The 21,325-nt window shown below is 36.2% G+C and overlaps 1 protein-coding gene across 5 annotated transcripts in view; it reads right to left on the bottom strand.

The window, feature by feature from the left end:
* Nucleotides 1-21,325, bottom strand: part of Uck (Uridine-cytidine kinase) — a 329,786-nt gene that overhangs the window by 167,984 nt on the left and 140,477 nt on the right. The window contains exon 7 of one of the 5 annotated variants that reach the window (XM_069833411.1): nucleotides 8,696-8,858. The exons of the other annotated variants lie outside the window; for them this stretch is intronic. Coding sequence (XP_069689512.1) covers nucleotides 8,791-8,858 — 68 coding nt within the window. The 3' untranslated portion in view covers nucleotides 8,696-8,790. Of the gene's footprint in view, nucleotides 1-8,695; nucleotides 8,859-21,325 lie in introns of those variants that run through there. 5 annotated transcript variants of the gene reach the window in all.

Below are 21,325 nucleotides of genomic sequence, written 5' to 3'. Positions count from 1 at the left end.
CGTCAGTATTCATTTCTAAGTATGAACTGTCTTCATTTTTGACAACCTGAACAGATGGGCTTGAGATTGGTTTATTTTCTGCACCTTCACTAGCAAGGTTCAATTTCACACCAACTTCAAACAAAATGAGGAAATAAAAATGTATTCAGAGTAACAATATGCCAAGAAAGACTGAGTAACCATGCCTCCTTAGTCTGGAGAGCCATCTTGCTAGGTGTTTAAATTTTGATGATATAATTGATGACTTTGCATCAAGGAAGTCAAGGAGAGTTGTTTGTTGATGTTGGCCTGCAAGTCAGAAATTACAGGTGTTTAAGAATAGTGTTTTATGTAAACGAAACGAAACAAACGACAACGAAAAGACGAAAGTTTCGTCACGAAACATACTATGTAGGCCCTACTGAAAAAGAAGCGTGATGAATATAATATATTGTGCTAATGTGAAGTTTTGCTAAAAGTTTTCAATGTAACAAAAGTGTATATTTTTAGATTCGTATCTGTGTATGGGGTTATCTTTTATTTATTTTGCAAATAATTATTATGGTCAGAATCATTGGTAACTTGTCACTTTTAACTTTTTTTTTTAATGGGGCCCGAGCACAATATTGCACAGGGGCCCATAAATCCTGTCGGCGGCCCTGCTAACATCTATTGATCAAAACTTATTAAAACATTATTTCAGTGTTAATCTATTCATTACAATAATTGAGGCGTTGACATGGGAAAGGTAGTAAGTAAAAAAAAAAAAATCATTTTTCAGATTTTTCATTGAAAAGATAGTATGACATATCGCCAATGGCGTAGAAATGGCAGTAAGTCAAAATGTTGAGTGATGTAGCTCCTACAAGCAATGCAATATGGCACCTGTGTTAAGTATACGTGAGTTGGCAAGGAGAAGGGTGTAAGTCAATCGCCTTGTAACCAGCTGCTACTCTGTGACCAACTGTTCATTACTGTGTTTACGTTTACATTAATTTCGATTCGTTAATAGCGTTAATAGGTGTTGTTATTACAATAATATGCCTCCGAAACCTGTTCCATACAAACTGGTAAGTCGTATTTTTCCATCTACAATGAAATTTACTTGATTTACATTCTGTTGTAATGTCTAGTTTTGTTTCTTGTTGTCGTTTGTTTGTATATTTCCTTTGTGCAGGCAACTTGTAAATGCAAATATGGCTGCCATCGCTTTGAGGAGAATGAAGTATGCAGGCTGTACTCAGACTTTTGGAATCAAGATGGGATGAGTCAAGGTAATTTTCTGTTCGGTTTAATCAATATAGTTCAGATAAAGCAAAGGAGGCTGCGTAAAATCGACGATCCTGGTTTGAGCAGAAGACAAATATCTGTCACAAATGGGCAACAATAGGAAATCGTTTCCCAAACTCTCCTTCCATTGCCCTCGAACTGACACTTGTTCAACATGTGACCATCTGAAAACTGAAACAAACTTTGCAGTGAGACCAGAAAAGTTGAATCTCATTTATACATAAGAGTTACATCTCAGGAAAGCTGAGAGAGCTATGAAACTTTTGAGTGATGATAATGCTTCTTCATAGATGCCCTCAAGTGCCACATGCACCATCAGCATGGACATGCAGCAGGTGTTATTTATTCCCACACTCACATGCTCCAATATGTTTTACAGTCGTCAACTGTTTAACTTTAACCTTTGCATTCACGTTGCAGATACTAGCAAGAGTTTCATGTGCTTGTGTCATAAGACCATTGCTGGTCGCGGAGGAAATGAGGTGGCCTCTTGTCTTCTAAAGGTGCTTAATCAAAAGAGAACTCTGACTGTGTGGTGTGACAACTGCACCGGACAAAATAAACATCGGATGGTTGATAATGGTTTTAATCTACGCAGTGGTACACAATTTGGTTAATAATATCAATTTGAAATTTCTAGTGTCGGGGCGTTCATATACGTCATGTAACCGAGATTTCGGCATAATAGAGAACAAGAGGAAAGTTTCAATACCAATGATTCCTAACGAAATAGCTGAAAGTATTACAGAAGCAAAGAATGTACAACCATTCAATGTTGTAAAGATGAGAGAGGAAGATTTCTATGATTTCGCCTCAGTATGTGATACACTGTTGAATACACCATCAATAAAGATCAGCTCTGCTTCTTGGATTAGAATTTCGAGGGATAAGCTGCCCATCAAAGAAGTAAGAAATTCGTTCAATGAAATGGAAACATGGAGGGAGCACAACATTTTCAAGAAGGATAAATTTGTCAAGAACATCTCTGCCATTCATCTCTACCACCAACTGGAAGAAGGCCCATCATTAGCGAGCATAAAAAAATACCTCTTGTCAATGCTGCAATTCATGGACATCAAATATGATGCATTTTACCATCACCTTTGTACACCATAATGGTATTTCTTATAAAGATGTAATAACTTGCTTTAAATATATTTTTTAAAGCTAATATGGATGTTCTGTAACTATTTTACAAATACAACTTCGTATTTAGTAGTGTCAAAATTGTTTTTTGCTTCCCCTGTAAAAAAGAAGAAGAAGAAGAAAAACAGGTAAGATTGTCAAATCCTACATCATAATCTCTAGAGTGTGACTGTGGAAAAGAACGTACATCTTACACATGTCACATAACTTCATCACTACAGGCACTTTCTTCAGGATTAGCACAAGCAGTGCATGTTGACTGCTTGTGTTCTTTACATATATAGCAGCGACACACACAACATCTGTTCTTGGACTTACAATTTCTTTTCCACACGCAGAGCTGACACCTTCCTGGACCCTCTTCTTCTTCGGATGCAGGTGATTTTCTTTCTTCTACAGTTTCAATAATTTCTCTAACATTTCTCCTCAGTTGACATGGCAGATTCGCAAGTTGCTGTCTTACAAGTAGATACTTTCTGCACAACTCTTTGCTGAGGGTTTGTAGGAATTTCCTTCGAATCATTCAAACTGACCAAGATTGTGTTCAGTATAATGAAACTATTGATTACTGCTGTTCAATAGCATGAAGAACAAAGTTAGAGGCCAGCAGTTACTGTTCCTTACTACTGAGTACCTAGCCTTGTACTGGTCCACCATGTCCACTCCTCCTTTTGTTGAGTTATGAAACATCAACATCTAAGGCTTTTTTATACTCTCCAGAGTCTGGGTCAATATGATCAGTATGGTGCATTGTGGACAAGAGCAATACCACCTTCTTTTTCGACAGTATGCTGTTTTCCATAGAGTGGTTTTGTAAAAATAAAGGAGGCACCTCCTTTTTATTTTTTCGTAGCATTGAAACCAACGTTAACTTATGAGTTGATAGAAGATCAAATGCAACGGACAGTGAAGTGAACCATTTGTCTGTGGTGACATTTCTCCTGGATCCACTAATTTGCTGCACCATCCTGTTCACAACACTTTTGGCAGAGGTATCAAATTGGTAAGGCCCAGCTGGCTGCTTACAGGCGTAGACTTCATTTTCAGAGTATAAATGGTTTTGCATACACTAGAAAAAATACCTTTATCCCATATTTTGTCGGGTTTGTTTTTATAAACTGTCTCAAACTACACTTTTCTCTAAAGGATTGTAACATCTCGTCAGTCGTGACATATTCACTAACAGTAAAATTATATATCAGAGAACTTCTGAACAATTTGTTCGAAAAGGAATCGAATTGGAGCAAGCTTGTCAACTATTTTGCGCTCTTGCCCAGTATTTGAATATCTTAGAGCTGTGATCAGGAACTTAAATCTTCTCACATTCATACAATTTCTGAAATTAGGAACGCCTGTCCTGTCATTAGACCAAAGCTCAAACAGGTTCAGATGAGCTGCTCTCAGTACTCCAGCCATATAGAGAAGATATGTGAAAGGTTCAATTTCAATTCTCGCAGTATTGTACTCATCTCTAGGAGAACTGTAATTTGGTCGCATTTTTTTAATTATCTGATTACTGAAGTTAACGATTTCATCAATGATAGCATCAATAAAAGGTAATTTCCAGCACTCTAAGGAGTGGATACATTTCTTGCTACCAGTTTTACACCAGGCAAATCTTTACTAAAATATGTTCAGCAACTCGTGTTACGTGGTGAGCAGTGCATATTCCAGCTTGTTATTCCACCTTTTCCTATATACACACTTATATTAGATGACAAGTAGTGAGAATAAAATAGCACAATGAAATAAATGTATGTACTGTATAAACGAAAAACTACAAATTTCAGAAGCTATACAAAATTTATATGCCAGATTACAACTAAACTGGCTTATGCTATGAGTCACGCACAGTCGAAGCGACCAGGCCTGTATGGAAACCATTAAAAATCACACTGGCCAATAGCAAAACGCATGACAACAATCACCACTTATTTTGGGCGAGTTGAATGAAAGGTACCAAAGGAGTGAACAGCAGAACTCAGGTAACCTTGAAACAGGAGTTAAAAATTTATCATGTATGGTCGAAAAGACCGTGCACGATCTCTGAAGGGTTAAAGGAAACTGACAAGCTCCCTTGCATACTCCTCAACTGTGTCTCCTGAAGTTAATTTTTTTATAATTTTGTTTTTTAATTTGTTAATACAATGAAGGAAGAAGTCGGCATCCTAAACTAATTAGAAAATCTGTCTTCATGTTTCCTAAGATCTGAAAAAAATGATAGAAATTACCATCTTGAGTTCTGTTTTGTAAAAGTGTACAAAACCAGAAAATCCAACTTTCCTACATTTTCTCCTTCTCACACTTCATCACTTCTGATAATGAAGCTGCAGTGCAAATGAACGTCTGTATAACTGCAAATGAAGTTGGAATGGACTGCAAAAAGCAGTTGGAAAGAAGTCTGAATGAACCACAAGCTGACCGAATTTTGCAGTCCATTTAGACTGTATTCCCAGTATTATTTATAATAAGGGATGTCTTTCCCAACTTGTAAAAAAGTTACTACCTACTTTCATAGACAAGATCCCAAGAACTTCCACACAATTATAAGCCTGCATATCAGCCAATCATTGTCCTACTACAATGATACAAATTTCCACCTAATAACTTATCTTTAGTAACCAAATGTTGGCTATCACATTATGTAATTTAATTTTCGTATTATGAGGGGCTTAGAACAAAAAGCAGGTGAGTGACATTATTAAAAAAATGAGGTAAGTGCGTGTTGTGATAGCCCAAAAGGATGTTTCTTTGGGATAAAATCAGGTAAGTGATCACACTGTGCAGTGCTGCTATATGGGCATCATTTCACCAAACTAGTGTATAATATTTCATTGCATGTAGAACTTTAACTGTAATTTCCTCAAAACTAGGTTTATGTCACTTACCTGCTTTTTGTTCTAAGCCCCTCAATTACAGTTTTACTGAAAAACAACCTTATGAATTTACAGGCTGCCATTATTGACAAGGTAAACATTATTTCAATAATATACTGTATGTAAATGAGACTGATTTTTAAATAACTGCTAGCAAGTTTTGTTGAGCAAAAGATTTTCTTAGGTATAGAGATGATTCCTCAAAATTCTAATTGAACCCCATAGAGCCATAATCACTATTTCACGGATGTTCAACATGGATACCTACGCTTCTATGTATTGGCAAACTGCTGAGATATGGCACTGCGTGTGCCAAACATTAATCTTGCCTGGCTGGCATTCAATATTTTAATATTCATTTTTATTCTTTATTTCCTAAAAGTTATATTTATCATAACTTATTGGAAATAAACAATAAAAATGAATATTAAAACACTGTCCTATTGTTAAAATGACCATACTCTCTCAATTTATTAGTCTTTTATGGTACAAATTATCCAATTTTTATTTTAACCTTTCAGTGCATCCCCTTCATTACCATGGATAATAGAGGTTCTACTATATTTAAAAATGAGGTCATAAGACTCAGACTTTGAGATATTACCATAGAAAATGTGATTTTAAAACGTTTGGTCATATTAATCTTTGACTAAACGAATCACAGAACTAATATCATTTTTTGAGGTTGATTTAGATTAAAGTAAGTTACTAAGACATGTAGCAACTAGATGACTTTCATTAGGTAAGGCAGTGGCGAGACTATTACAGAACTCTAAGGCAATTTCTAGTTATTTTAAAAGCATTACAGATTGCCCAGCTTTCTTGAAACAAATTTTTCAGAATTAAGATGAAGCAAGGGAAAATGCACTTAAAATTTATCTATGTGTTTAGTAACATTTTTAAGGTATTTCATAAAACAATCCTGAATCTAGAAGAAAGTAACTTAACAGTTACTGAAACATATGAGGCTAAGTTCAATTAATAGAAAACACTGTAAATAGAATTGACTGTCTTGTTGGAAAAGATGCAAAAATGTTAATCAATGGTCTGTGTTGAATAATATCAGACAAGATTTTGAAAAATATCATGAATTTTTACAACACTAGTCTGAAATACTTAGAAAAGCACTTAGATTTTTTTAACATTTTAGCAAAGTTAAGTACTGTTAATCTTGCAAACAAGTCTGTCCAATTTTCAGCATTTGAAGAAGCTAATAAATTTCGTGGGTATTTGTGAGATTTGTCAAAGTTTTAGTGTTGACAGTTTCTATGAGGAATTTTGTAAATGTAAATCAATGTTTAAAGAATCTCTGATCCAAGTTTTGACAGTGTGGAGAAGAAGTGGTTACATCTTTTTAGTAAGTTTCCCATTAATGAACTTCCCAATATGTATTTACTTCTTTAATGTATATTACATATACAAGTTTCAAACTTATTTGTACTAAAAATGTTTCCTGTAATGCGAAATAAATGGAGTGATGAGAGAAACAGGTGTTCTCTGAAATTTTAAATCAGAAATACAAGCTTAAATTATAATTATAGTTGTACAGATTACTTCGAGAAAGTTAAAAAAGATGGAAATATCAATTTTCTCAAAACTAAGAATAAAATACACAGTGTAAACTAGCTGAGAGAGAGAGGGAGAGGGGGAGGGGGAGGGGGAGGAGAGAGAGAGGGAGGGGAGAGAGATGGAGAGGGAGGGATAAAGGGAGAGATAAAGGGAGGGAGAGATAGAGGGAGAGAGAGCAGGGGTGGGGAGAGAGGGGGATGAAGGGGGAGGGGTTGAAGAGGGTGGGTGGAGGGGGAGAGCGTAGAGGAGAGAGGGAGAGGGGGATATATATATATACAGGGTGTTTCAAAAATACGGGGCATAATTTCAGGTATGTATTTCCCATATGTAGACAAACAAAATAGTTCATTACAACATGTGTCCGGAAATGCTTCATTTCCGAGTTATGGCCTTCACAACATTGAAATTCACCGGAACGTTTTTCTTTCTGCAGGTCGTTGTCATTACAGAAGATGTTCAAAATGTCCACCTCCTGCTTGAATACAGACCTCACATCGATGTCTCATTGACCTGCGAACACGATTCCAAACTCCAGGAGTATTGCGTATGTCCTCAGAACATGCCACAATTCGATTCCGAAGGGATTCCAAATCAAGCACCGGAGACGAATAAACCAATGATTTTAAATGGCCCCACAAGTAGAAATCGAGAGGGTTCAGATCAGGTGAGCATGGAGGCCAAGCAATTGGGCCACCTCTACCTCTCCAATCGATCAGGAAACCTTCGACCCAAGTACCGGCGAGCCGTACGACTGAAGTGTGCAGGAGCGCCATCATGCAAGAAGTGAATGTGTTGACGATTGATCAGTGGAGTGTCTTCTAAAACATGAGGTATGGTGTTTTCCAGGAACTTTGTGTACGCCTGCCCCGTAAGTCTGTTTATAAGTACATGGGGTCCAACTAATCAATCACCAATGATACCAGCCCACATGTTGAGGGAGAACCGCACCTGGTGATGAGATGGAACAGTTGCACGTGGGTTTTCATATGCCCATACATGCTGATTGTGGAAATTTGTTATGCCATCTCGTGTGAACTGTGCTTCATCTGTAAATAATACTAAGGCAGGAAAGTTCGGATTTACACCACACTGCTGCAAGAACCACTGACAGAACCTAACTCGTGCAGGGTAATCTGCTGGTGACAGGGCCTGTACACGTTGCGTTGCAAATGATAAGGATACAATTGATACTCTTTCAACAGTCTCCAGACAGTCGTATGAGGAACATTGACTTGCAACGCTACCCTTCGTGTGCTGATAGAAGGAGTCATGTTTACAGCCTCCAGAATCTCCTTCTGTACTTCTGGAGTTGTAGATCTTGGTCGTCCCCTTCTCAAACCAGGAGAGTTAAATTTTCCATACTCGCACAGATGGTAATGGAGACGTACAAATGTCTTCCGATCTGGACATTGTCGTTGTGGGTACTCTCCTGGTACAAACGACGAGCCAGAGCAGCATTGCCATCCGCCTTACCGTACATGAAGTGTATCTCTGCCAGCTCTTGATTTGAATACATGTTGCACAGTGTAACGCCTACACAACACTGAATGTAACCTTCGCCTCGGAATGAACTGTCAGAGTGCCCTCTTAATGTCTCCTTTGACGGCAACGACCTGCAGAAAGAAAAACGTTCCGGTGAATTTCAATGTTGTGAAGGCCATAACTCGGAAATAAAGCATTTCCGGACACATGTTGTAATGAACTATTTTGATTGTCTACATGTGGGAAATACATACCTGAAATTATGCCCCGTATTTTTTAAACACCCTGTATATATATATATATATATATATATATATTGTCGATCATTGAATTGAGCATAATAAAATTGGCTGTGTGACTTATATTTCAGTGATTTATTATTTGTTGTATTATTTAAGCAACAGATGTTACATCAGATATGACGATGTGTAACTGACCATTTGTTGCATCAGTAAGTGTCCCTTATTGTGGTTTTTGTGTCCCTAGATTGCATAGGTTTTCCTCCTGGTCCAACAGCTGCTTGAAACAATATGACAAACAACGAAATAAACACTACTAAATATATCACAATATTTCCCACGTTTCATTGCAAATATAAAACAATATTCGTAACCAAAGACTGGAACAACTTGTCATAACACTTGTTACAACTGTAACTAAGAATATGCAATATGGAATAGCAGTGACAACGCTGATCAGTCTGATCAGACCCTTATTAGTCGCCTCACCCCCTATCTAGACCAGGTAGCAGTAGAACAGTCATGTATTATAAAATACGTCAACCACACTGTAAAAATCGATGTGACTATAGCTATTTCAAGGTTGGCCAGATTACTGTTGACTCACGCTCAACAGGCAGTAGGAAAAGTGACCTGCCTGTATGTTGTTTTACTGTTTGTACAAGACAACAGAATCACAAGTGTAGCATTTGAATCCATCATTACCAAGCTAAAACCTCACTTCTCACCATTACCAAGCTGTAAAGGATCTGACTGGCAACATACAGGAGCTTACACATTGAACTCAAATTTTGATCTGTGTCATGTAACATTTGGCTGTCTTGGATATTTAGAGCTCGATTAATACGCATTTTTGGCATGGTGAGTAATTTAAATGTGTAACCGTGGAAAAATGTTTTAGTCACTTGATGAGGCATCTAAGTAGTTATTTATTTTCCACATTTTTTTTATTATTCCTTAATTAAATTTTCGGAATCTAACTGATGTTATTCCAAGATGCCTATTACAATTAGGAGTATTTAGTCATTACTGCATTCTAGGCATCATTACCAAGAATTGTACAAATTTTAAATAGGCCTAGTCCACATAATCCACGAGTTTGACTAATACCTTAATTAGTGATACTAATATGATACAAACATGTAGACAAAAAAATCCAGAGTATTTTTTAAATCTGAATTTGACACTTTTGAGAAATTTACCCTTGTCCACTCTAAGTCCCACAGAAGACATGGCATTGTAACAGAGACACATGAATTACGACAAGTGGTTAAGGGAGCAACTCATTCCCAACCATCCTCAAAATTACACAGTTGTCATTGACAATGCTCTCAACAATAATGTTCAGATTAACAAACTCTCTACTTCGAATTCAGAGGCATCATGAATTTTTGGCTCAAAAATCATCTCACAGATGTTTCCAGAGGCAAATAATGAGAAATCTTGATATATCTATGACATGATTCTTCCCCTTGAACCAAAACATCCTTCCTATAAAATTGATAATACCTTTGGAGACCATCAGCAATCCATTTTGCAGCTCCCACCTTACCACCCCGAGCTCAGTCCTCAAGAGCTAATATTTGGGTCATTATGAAAAACTGGATTGTGAAGACAAGTGTAACTTCCAAAATGGATGACGTCATTAAATTATCAGAAGAAAAATTCACTTCCATCAATGCACAGGAATAGCAGCAAAGGTGCAGATATGTAAGGATCATTGAAATGTGAAAAGAAGGCCTGTTGGATGTGGGGAGGAAAGGGGTCATCCATGTAATGATAATAGTGATAGTAGTGGCAGCAGCAGAATCTTTTCTGATTCATCAGACGACTTAGGAGAGGAAGAAGACAAAGCAAATAATGAAAAAATCTTGGGTATTCCCTGGAATGGATATAATAAATCCATGTGAAGTATATCAAAGTTCCCCACCTCCCCAATGGTGAATACCAGAGCTCCCGAAGAAAACACCTCTGTTATATACCTGAACCACGGACGTACCCAACACATGTTATAAATCAGAGAGTATGCCAGGGATCGAACCCGAATCCACAGATTATAAATTCAGTGTTCTAACCACTAGACCACCATCGTGGCTAGAATGTCAAAGTTCTGTGTTCTATTTTGTGTTGGTGTTAGAAACAGAAAAATCAAGACTGAACTAGTCAGCATTATGCAAGGCTAAACTGCCAACAGTAGGAACTCAAATGGAGAGGTACGATTTCTAGATTATGACTGTCCTCCCTGCTTACCTTGCCCAGCAAATTATTCTGTGTCTGCACAGCTACTCAGCCTCTCTTCACAGTTCCCTACTTTATGTCGATGGAGTGTCACATATACATAATACATCTGTAATTCTTTCTAACATGCCTATAATGATACATCGATTGCATGCCTGCATTAAGTTTATGTTATTCAAATTGTTTTGAATGCTTAACATTTAACTTTTTACATTCGCTCCATCAATGGGAATTTCAAATTATAATAAAATAATCCAACATGAAACATTCTTAATGTCTGTAGGCATATTTGAATATATCCATTTCAAAATATTGTAAGTATTTTCAAGGTTACAGGAACACATTCGTTTTACATAAGATTTTGAAACTTTGCAAAATAAGATAATATTTATTTATTTATTTATATCTAATGGCTGGTACATTGATATGAGATCATTCACCACAAAACTTCAATGAAATACAATAAATAAAATAACGAGTACAGAAAGAAGGCTTAGATTAATATCCCATCTTGTTTCTTGCTTCCCAATATCGTTCCCACTCACTGACACCAGTTAAAGCAGGGAAAATTTTAAGGTGATGCTGGTCCATTTCTTCTTCTTGTTTACACAGGGAGCAATAAGCTGTTTCTGCGATTCCAATTCAATAAAAGTGTTTTGCTATGCAATCATGTCCTGTATATAGTCGGAAGAATGCCACTGCAGTTCTTCTGGGTAATTCTGGTAGATCTTGAATTAAGATGTTCCAATGTTTGTGTGATGTTCTGGATTTGAGTTCTTTAATATCATAGTTACTGAAAATTTTCTGTATCTATTATTTGACAGTGGTTTATGAAGTATTATCTTCTATCTGCATTTAAAGTATTGTAGTACCTTTCTTAGCTAGAATGTCTGCTTGCTCACTGCCAAAGACCTGAGAGTGCTCGGGTATCCATTGTAATGTAATTGTTTTATTAGCATCCTGAAGGCTCTGTATTATTTTTCGCAGTTTGCAGTTTCTATGGATGTATTTTCTGGGGAAATGATACAATGAATCGCAGCTTTGGAGTCAGAAAGTATCACAGCCTTAGTAAATTTATCTAGATGACAGGTTAGCTGACATAGTGTTACATGTATGGCTTCTATCTCGCTATCATAAGCTGTCTTATATTTTCCCACAGCCATATAGATGGAGAATAGTTTACAATATTATGGCAACCGGGCCGGAACATTCTGGCCGCGTCGGAGAGTTCGCGCGCATCTGGGGAGAAAGGAGGCGCATGGAGAGAGGAAGGCGAGCTTCGGTGCACACTGGGGCACAGCGAGAGGAGAGGAGAGGGAAAACTACGAGACGCTAGCCGCTGTGAGAAGTGAGAGGGGAAGAAGAGCGACTGCGACTGAGCGGAGAAAGCAGAAGTAGTCTCTAGAAGCGCAATCCTCTCGACGTTTCGTAGAAGCTACGCGAAGCAGGACATTCGAGAATGTGTGATCTAATAAATAAAAGGGGCAAGTGAGCCGCAAAGAAGAGCTAGTTTAGTTTGGTCAGTCTAGTCAGTGAATCAGCAGTGAGCGAGCAAGGAAGCCAGCCTTCGAGACCGGGGTTCGACATGAGGGGGACCGCAACTGTGGCAGCGGCCACGCGAGGATCTGGGTTCGACGTGACGTGAACTTGAGTGGGTCTGCAACTGTAGCAGCATCCAGGGGAGTATGGCGTATCCGGAAGTCTTGGGTTCGAAGTGCAGTAAACTGTATCTGGAAGGCCTAGGGTTCGATATACCGTGAACTTGAGTGAGTGAGCTAGAAGAACTAGCCAAGGCGAACGAACTGTGAACTGACAGTTTTGTTTTGTAAATAGTGCTTTGTGAACATTAGTTGAAATTAGGAGTACATTGTTGTTCTTGTCAATAACAAAACGTGAATAGTCATTGTCGGTCTGTGGAGTGCAATAACGACTACTGTGTTGCGGTGTTGTGGAATACCCATTGTTGACGGGTGTGTTATCAAAGTTAGAAGTAAAACTCACATTGTTGTTGAAATATAAAAGTTACAATATATTCCAGCCCCGGTATTTACTTGTCCAACCTAGATGTTGATACAGAGTCGTAAAATAACCCAATAAAATAAAAAAATAAATAAATTTACTTGTTCTTTGTGGAGAATAGTTTATAATATATTCCAGCCCCAGCATTTACTTGTCCTTCATGGAGAATAGTTTACAATATATTCCAGCCCCGACATTTACTTGTCCTTCTATCTGTGAGCCATCTGCATACACATGTAGCCAGTCCTCTTCAGGGTAATTAGAATTGATGGTTTCTATAGCAAGAAGATTTAGTCTAATGTTGTTCACCTCTCTTTCTAATACAAATTCTTGAAGATCAAGACTATAGTCAACAGATGTAATCTGTAATGGGTTTTGTTGTTGTAGTAAATGTGAAGGCTGTATATCTTGAACTGTGATTTAAATGTAAGGCTTTTTGTATAATAAAACCTTCTTGAGTTTTCAACCTTCTCTTGTTATTGACATAAGTAGTCCAGAAATGATCATCTGAAGTTCTTATCAATTTCTCATAAAAGAGCAGTGCTCGTTCTTCACTTTAATCCAGTAATAAGTATCATAGCATCAACTGGTTTTGTTTTAACTCCTCCAGTAATCAGTCTTACAGCCTGGTTTTTAATTTTCTAAATTTTTTGGAGATTATGTTCTGATGCTGTTACCGGTGGTTGACAACAATACATGATTACAGGCAAGACATATACAAGGCGTGTTCTTAAAGTAAGTTCCATAAGGGTGTAGTAAGTAAACAGGAAGATATTTACAAACCATTTTTGTTGCATTGTATTCCCCACAATTCAATTACTTCTCAACATAATCTCCAACATTATTGAGGCATTTATCGAGTCGTGGCACAAGTCTTTCTATCCCCTCATTGTAGAATTTGCCCATCTGTGATGCGAACCATTCCCGCACTGCTGTTTTCACTTCATCGTCGCCATCAAAACGTTGACCACCAAGGAACTTCTTGAGGTGCAGGAAGAAATGAAAGTCACTCGGAGCCAAATCCAGGCTGTAGGGGGGATGGTCAATTTGTTCCCAGCCAAATTTCGAGATGAGATTTTGGGTGTCACGAGCTGTGTGTGGCCAAGCGTTGTCATGAAGCAACGCAACTCCGTCGGTCAGCATCCCACGTCTCTTGTTCTGAATTGCGCAAAGGAGCTTCTTCAAGGTCTGACAACAGGTTTCTCTATTAATGGTTTCACCCCGAGGCAAGAATTCGATGAGTAGGACTCCTTTTCTGTCCCAAGAAACAGTGCACATGATCTTGCATGTTGACATCGTTTGTTTGAATTTCTTTTTCCTTGGCGATGCAGTGTGCCTCCATTCCATGGACTGCTGCTTCGATTCAGGTGTCATGTGAGACACCCAAGTCTCGTCACCTGTCACAATATGGTCAAGAAACTCATTGCCTTGCTCACTGTAACGTGTGAGAAAGCTCAGCGCACTGGAAGCTCGTTTGGTTTTGTGTTCCTCAGTGAGCATCTTGGGTACCCATCGTGAGCACAATTTTTGATATTGTAATCGATAGGAACCGGATTTTTATGTAATTACATATTATATTTCTTTGAATCTAAACGTATATAAATAACAAATCTTTGCGAATCTTGTAATTATCATTAATATATTAAAATTTGATACTACATATTTTTATATATTTACCCCACATTACATATTATAGCTCGGTATTACATAAACCTACATATTTAGGGGTTTTATTCATTTTTACTTCTTTAAAAGGAAAAAGAAAGCTGCTGCTGGGGAAGTTTACAATTTGAAATAAGCCTTTTTACCTACCCGAGAAAATATATATTTCGGGACATTTAAATTCCAGGAAGTAAAAGAGGCACTCACCCCTTACTGCACACTGTAAATATGAATGAACAAAAGCAACCTTTCTCATACAACTACTCTGTATTGTAAAAATCAAGGAGGGAATAATCTCATACGCATAAGCGAATGATATAGTAGTAGGGTCTAAAGATTTTACAAAGTTACAAGAAACAATAAACATCATGGTAAAATGGTGCAATAAAAACAAATTTGATATAAATGTGAACAAGACAGAAATGATGATACTCGGAAACGGTGGAAGAGCACCAGAAACAGTAGAAATCGTCATGAAGAACAGAAAATTAAAAATTGTACCAGACTACAAATATCTAGGCTTAACAATACAAACCAGCGCAGATATTGATATTAAATATTTTCATGATTTTACATATTTTGGTACATATTCAGCTTATTTTTCTTACATAAATATGTACATATTTCACACCTTGATATTTCATAAAAATCCGGGCCCGGCGTAAGAGCACAAGAAACAGTAGAAATCCGTCATGAAGAACAGAAAATTAAAAATTGTACCAGACTACAAATATCTAGGCTTAACAATACAAACCAGCGCAGATATTGATATTAAATATTTTCATGATTTTACAAATTTTGGTACATATTCAGCTTATTTTTTTTACATAAATATGTACATATTTCACACCTTGATATTACATAAGAATCCGGGCCCTAGTAATCGATCCGTCAAAATTTTGTACAGAACACTCCATGACATTTGTGGAAAATTCAAGAAAAGCGAAGAAATTGTGAACCTCCTGTCCTCATGAATTTTTTCATCAAAAGCATGCACCAAATCGTCATTGATCAAAGATGGCCGACCAGTACGCTGCTCGTCATGCACAGAGACGCGGCCCTCATTGAACTTCCTAACCCATCTCCTGACCATTTGACCACTAATGGCATCGGCATCATCACCATACACCTCACAAAGTTGACGATGAATGTCAGCTGGTTTGATGTTCCTCGCAATCAAGAAATGGATAACAGACCGCATCTAACAGTCGATCACTTTAAACATTTCAACTGATCACAAGTAACCACACACATGGACTGAAGCTCTGAAACTGCACTGCATGCACAGCTAGCCTGAGGACTGAAGAAGAAAACATGCATGCGCAAAATAACGATTGCAGCGATGCGACGGCTATAATTGCAAACGGAACTTACTTTAAGAACACGCCTCGCAGTTTGTATGTCATGATCATGGTGGAGCGAGAACATCCCCATTTACTCACTTCCAATCATTTGACAATCATATATGTTTCAAGGCTTGATCAGTTATTTTATCTATCTGTGAATTGAATTCCATGTTAGTTTATTATCAAAAGTAACAATCAGTTAGAAAAATTCATCAGTCTATGCATTGGCATGATGCTTAAAAGTCACATTTACACGTATCCGTTGATGAGCTAGTGAAAAAGACTGATATTTCGTCTATGGTGTATTTACAGACAGTTTTCGTGGCACCATTTTCTCAAACCTTTTAGGGCATTGTTGAGCATTTGTTCTATTGTGCTTTCTGCATTCTTCTTAGAGAACTAGATCATCTGCATAGAGTAACATCTACATAAAGTAACGTTTGTATAGAATAAACATTTTATTACCTAGTGGCGAGTTTAGCTCTCATATTAGGTCATTTATGTATACTTACTTACTTACTTACTCACTTGCAAATGACTTTTAGAGAACCCAGATATTCATTGCTGCCCTCACATAAGCTGCCACCGGTCCCTATCCTGAGCAAGATTAATCCAGTCCCTACCATCATATCCCACCTCTCTCAAATTCATTTTAATATTACTCTCAAATTCATTTTAATATTATCCTCCCATCTACATCTCGGCCTCCCCAAAGGTCCTTCCCCCCCCCCCCCCGGCCTCCCAATTAACACTCTATATACATTTTTGGATTCACCCATACATGTTATAATATGTTCTGCCCATCTCAAATGTCTGGATTTAATGTTCCTAATTATGTCAGGTGGAGAATAAAATTCCTGCAGTTCTGCATTGTGTAAGTTTTAACATTATCTTGTAACTTCATCCCTCTTAGTCCCTAATATTTTTCTAAGCACCTTATTCTCGAACACCTTTGCCACTGTTCTCTCAAAGTGAGATTCCAAGTTTCATAACCATACAGAACAATCGGTAATAAAACTTTTATAAATCCTAACTTTCAATTTTTTGTGTCGTTTATGTATACACTGAATAAAGCACAACTATAGATATCTCGTTGTGGGATGCCAGTTTGTAGCAATATAGAGAAAATAAGAGAATATAAATGTATTAATATTAGTACTGTGGGATTTAATCGATTAATCTAATCGATTAATCGTTCAATTTCTGTTGTAAGATTAATCAATCAAAAATATTTAATCGAATAATCGAGTCGATTAAAATTAATCGGTTGTAACTGATAAATTATTATTTTGTTAATACAAACTCATACTAAAAATGTCGACAATATTTCTCTCTCAGAAATTGCTTACTTAAAAGCACAATAATACCATTATTTTCTAACTGTAAACCAGGTATCGTAGGAAAATTCTTTGCACAAACACTTCAGAAAGAGATGGAGATATGAGGACAGTGACCTATTCTACCTCTATTGAAAGCTGAAACACAATGCGAAACCCTTATTAAGTTTTATAGTTTTCCAAGAAAACTTCCACCTTGTCAGCTCATCTTCCTAGCATATGAAATACATTTCTGGGATTCGTCCCCCTCATCTTCTTATATATAAAAGTCAATGTGGCTATGTATGTATGTATGTATGTATGTATGTATGTATGTATGTATGTATGTATGTATGTATGTATGTATGTATGTATGTATGTATGTATGAATGTATGTGTGTGTGTATGTATGTATGTATGTATGTATGTATGTATGTATGTATGTACTCAATACAAGTCTAAACGCTTTGACCGATATTTGCCGAAGTTTGCACATTTAACCTTCATAATCCGGAGAAGAACATAGGCTACATTAAAATTGTGCAAATGGACGTTAAATTAATTAAAAAAGTAAAAAAATAAAATTAAATACGATCAAACATTCATGTATAATACTAAAATACAATCTTCTATAGTCATTTGTTCTTTATTATTGTCTGTTATATTCAACATCGACTTTCACGAGGCCATGGAAATTATAACACGAAATTAAATAACATTGTTGATACACATCATGAAGGCTAAAACTAGATAATACATGCAATAAGTATCTTTACACAGTCCTGGACCGTATTATGAATTTCTCGATGCAGTTGTAGGTAGTGAGCAGACTGAATTCTTGAATTCACAAAGATTGCTACCATTTAGAGCGGCTTTTGTTTAAATTAGTGAATTACCAATAGTACTATTGCGAAATACTGACCCACCAAAATTATGCAATGGAACAAGAATTGGTGTGAAAAAAACTCATTCAAAACGTAGTAATCGAAGTGACAATATTAACTGACAAAACGAAAGGAGAAGATGTTTTTATCCCACGCATTCCTATGATACTCATTAACATGCCTTTCGATTTTAAGTAACAGCAATTTCAGTACAACTAGCATTAATTGTAATGGCCATATTAAAATTAAGCTCAAGGACAGTCACTCAAAGTTGCAGATATTAACTTAAAAACTCCGTGTTTTTCACATTCTTAACTATATTTTATACAAAGAAGTAGGAAAAAAAAAATTACATCAAAAAGCAGTTCAATGATATTTTGTCATATTGCTAATGTAGTATGTGAATGTACGTAAGTCGACTGAAAATAACACTGTATTAATTCTAAAATATACGTCTGTCAAAATATTGTTGTTCATGTCCGAAAATGTGTTACTGCAAAATTCTAACTGTATAATCACGTTGCCAATGTAGTATGTTAAGCGTTGTTGAAATAACAGTCTCTTAATTTCTAAAAAAACCGGTGTACGTCTCTCAGAATATTAGTCTTTATGCTAAAAAAAGACTTCTTGCGAGTTTATACTGTATGTGTATTCTGTATATAACATAAGAATTGATATAATATGCTTTGAATTTGTGAGATATAGTTTCTCAAGTCACATTAAAAAAAATAGGCGTATAGCGGTCAACGGGTAAAAAAATCTTCCAATATAAATTAAATTATAATATTATATACATATAATATAGTGATTCTTTGGTACAACCGATAGAGAGATAAATCTTGGCTCTCGATGACATCTCAATGGTTCAGACTGGAAACAAGGGAATTCCCTGTTTATCATCAGATGTCTGTGTGAAAGCACACACAGACATGAAATTACGTGAAATGCACAGCTTCAGATCAATGTACAAATCTTATAATTATATTACCTCTGTCTGTGTACAACATCACATTTGCGGGGGAGTAAAGGAGGCGACAGAAAGGTTGTAGTGCTTTTTAATACGTTGACTCCCATGACTAAGATAAGCCACTTGAAATTTAACAGTCACTGATCGACAGAGATAAAATGTAAGATCTGAAAGTGGGCCTATAAGGACCGAGGGATGTTTTTGTTTTACTGAACTTCAAGACAATGCTAATTCATTTAAAGTTTGTGTGACTGTAACCTATACATATGCTCATTTGGTTTTACTTTATTTACAGTTTGATTTTTTTATTATTTTGTTTGTATGCCTATTTCTGGTGATGTGGAAGAGAAGGCCTGAAGGCTTTAACTACGTCATAATAAATAAATAAATAAATAAATAAATAAATAAATAAATAAATAAATAAATAAATAAATAAATAAACATATAATATATATACATACATACAAATTAAAAACATTTGAAAGTAAGGCAAGTGATGAAATGTTTTCTTTCGTTGCCTAATCTGCAGTTTTTCTTTTTTTTTTTTTATTAAATTGAGTTAATCCTTTCAGGCATTTGGCTAAGAAGTTCATTAATTCACGTAAAGCTTATTACAGACAATTCATTTTGGTTGTCTATAGTTGAATTTCTGAGATTTCTGAAAAGTCTAACAACCAGTTCAATTTAAAAAAGAAGCAAAAAAGAACAACCCAGGCAACGCCGGGTGCCTTCAGCTAGTTCCTTATAAAACAGCCATGTCTGCACTGTGTGCAAGTGAGAGTGTAACTATCTTCTTCTTTTTCTAAAATCTGGTAATTTGGATTCTGTTTCGACCGCTGTACTTTGCAGGTGCTTGCAGTTTCTGTACTGAATTTGTATATGACGGTTGTGTGTTTAGTTTGATAAAGAAAGAATCAGCTTTCTGTGGTCTGTGAAAAGTGTAAACTCCATTATGTCATATGAGAATTTGAGAGGTAAACTCGGTGAAACATTTGGATTTAAATTGAACGATTGTGGAGAAGTGCTTGACAGAAAAAAAGTTTTTTTGTGTTTAGTGATGCAGGAAACATTGTTACTAAACATAGAGCGGCACTTAATTTGGAGCATGTGAATGCACTCACATGTTTAAAGTCATGGATAAAGCAGTATTAACTAGGTGAGTGTTCATACTTTTTGTTATTTATGTTTGTCTCAAAAATTCCTGAAGAAATTGACACAATAAATTATAAGTCTCATAATAAATATGTTAGTAAGTACCGGTAATTAAAATAGTTGTTTTGTAATATAACAATACAATATATACAGATATATAACATTTAATACTTATGCTTATCACAGAACACAAGTTAAATTTAACAATAATTGTGCATTACAGTATATTAAAACATTTTTTCAACTCGATCAAAACTCGATTAAATATTTTGATCGAATGATAGCACTAATTAAAATGTATATTTTTAAAACTAAACAAAATCCCTAAATACCAGTAGGTACAAACTTTTAGTTTGAGGTTATGTTGAGACAATTTTCACCAAATGACGTAAGGCTTCTAAATATTGTAGAATCATAAGTACACACAAATTCAACAGCACTACAGGCAATCACAACTTCTAAAATGTAGCTCATCGTCAATTACAGTATTGCATTAAATGGTCAATCATCATTCATTTCTACCATATTAAATTGCAGTTTAGTGCTATCCTTGTCTGTCACAACACTATTGCCAATGTGTATACAAACTGAATGTAAAATCTCTTAAATTACACAAAATGATTCATGGCTCACAGATGTAGCTTAAGGAGGTGAAGTGGTAAGTTGTAGATCCTATAAACATGGGTTCAATTTTAATTGGTTGCAAAGGTATCACTAGTAAGCTTTTTATTTCTGAGAGCCAAGCTCCTCTCATTTTTCCACTCTTGAGTGATAACCAAGAAACAGCCCAACCTTTAATACTCAGTATAAAACTTCACTAGTTAAACATGGTCTTGAGAGTTTGTGAAGTTTCATTCATGATGCCAAACAGATTTTCTAACGCCATGTATGTGTATATTATAATTTCTGTGACTGGATTTTGTAATGGAAATATTGTTGCTACTTTTCTGAAATTACAGTAGCAACTTTCATATTTGCCAGTGTTATTTTGATATTAAATGTAATACTTGTAGAGAATGAATTCATGTATTGAATATTCAATACAGTATCTTTTATTTTCTTATACTCTCTGACAGTGGTTCCCAAAGTGTGGGTCGCGACCCCTGGGGGGTTGTGTGAAGAGCAGAGGAGGGTCGCGACATGGTTTACAAAATAAAACA

This window comes from Periplaneta americana, chromosome 8 (genome assembly GCF_040183065.1).
Source record: "Periplaneta americana isolate PAMFEO1 chromosome 8, P.americana_PAMFEO1_priV1, whole genome shotgun sequence".
Lineage (NCBI taxonomy): Eukaryota > Metazoa > Arthropoda > Insecta > Blattodea > Blattidae > Periplaneta > Periplaneta americana.
This window is presented reverse-complemented; position numbering and strand designations above follow the sequence as displayed.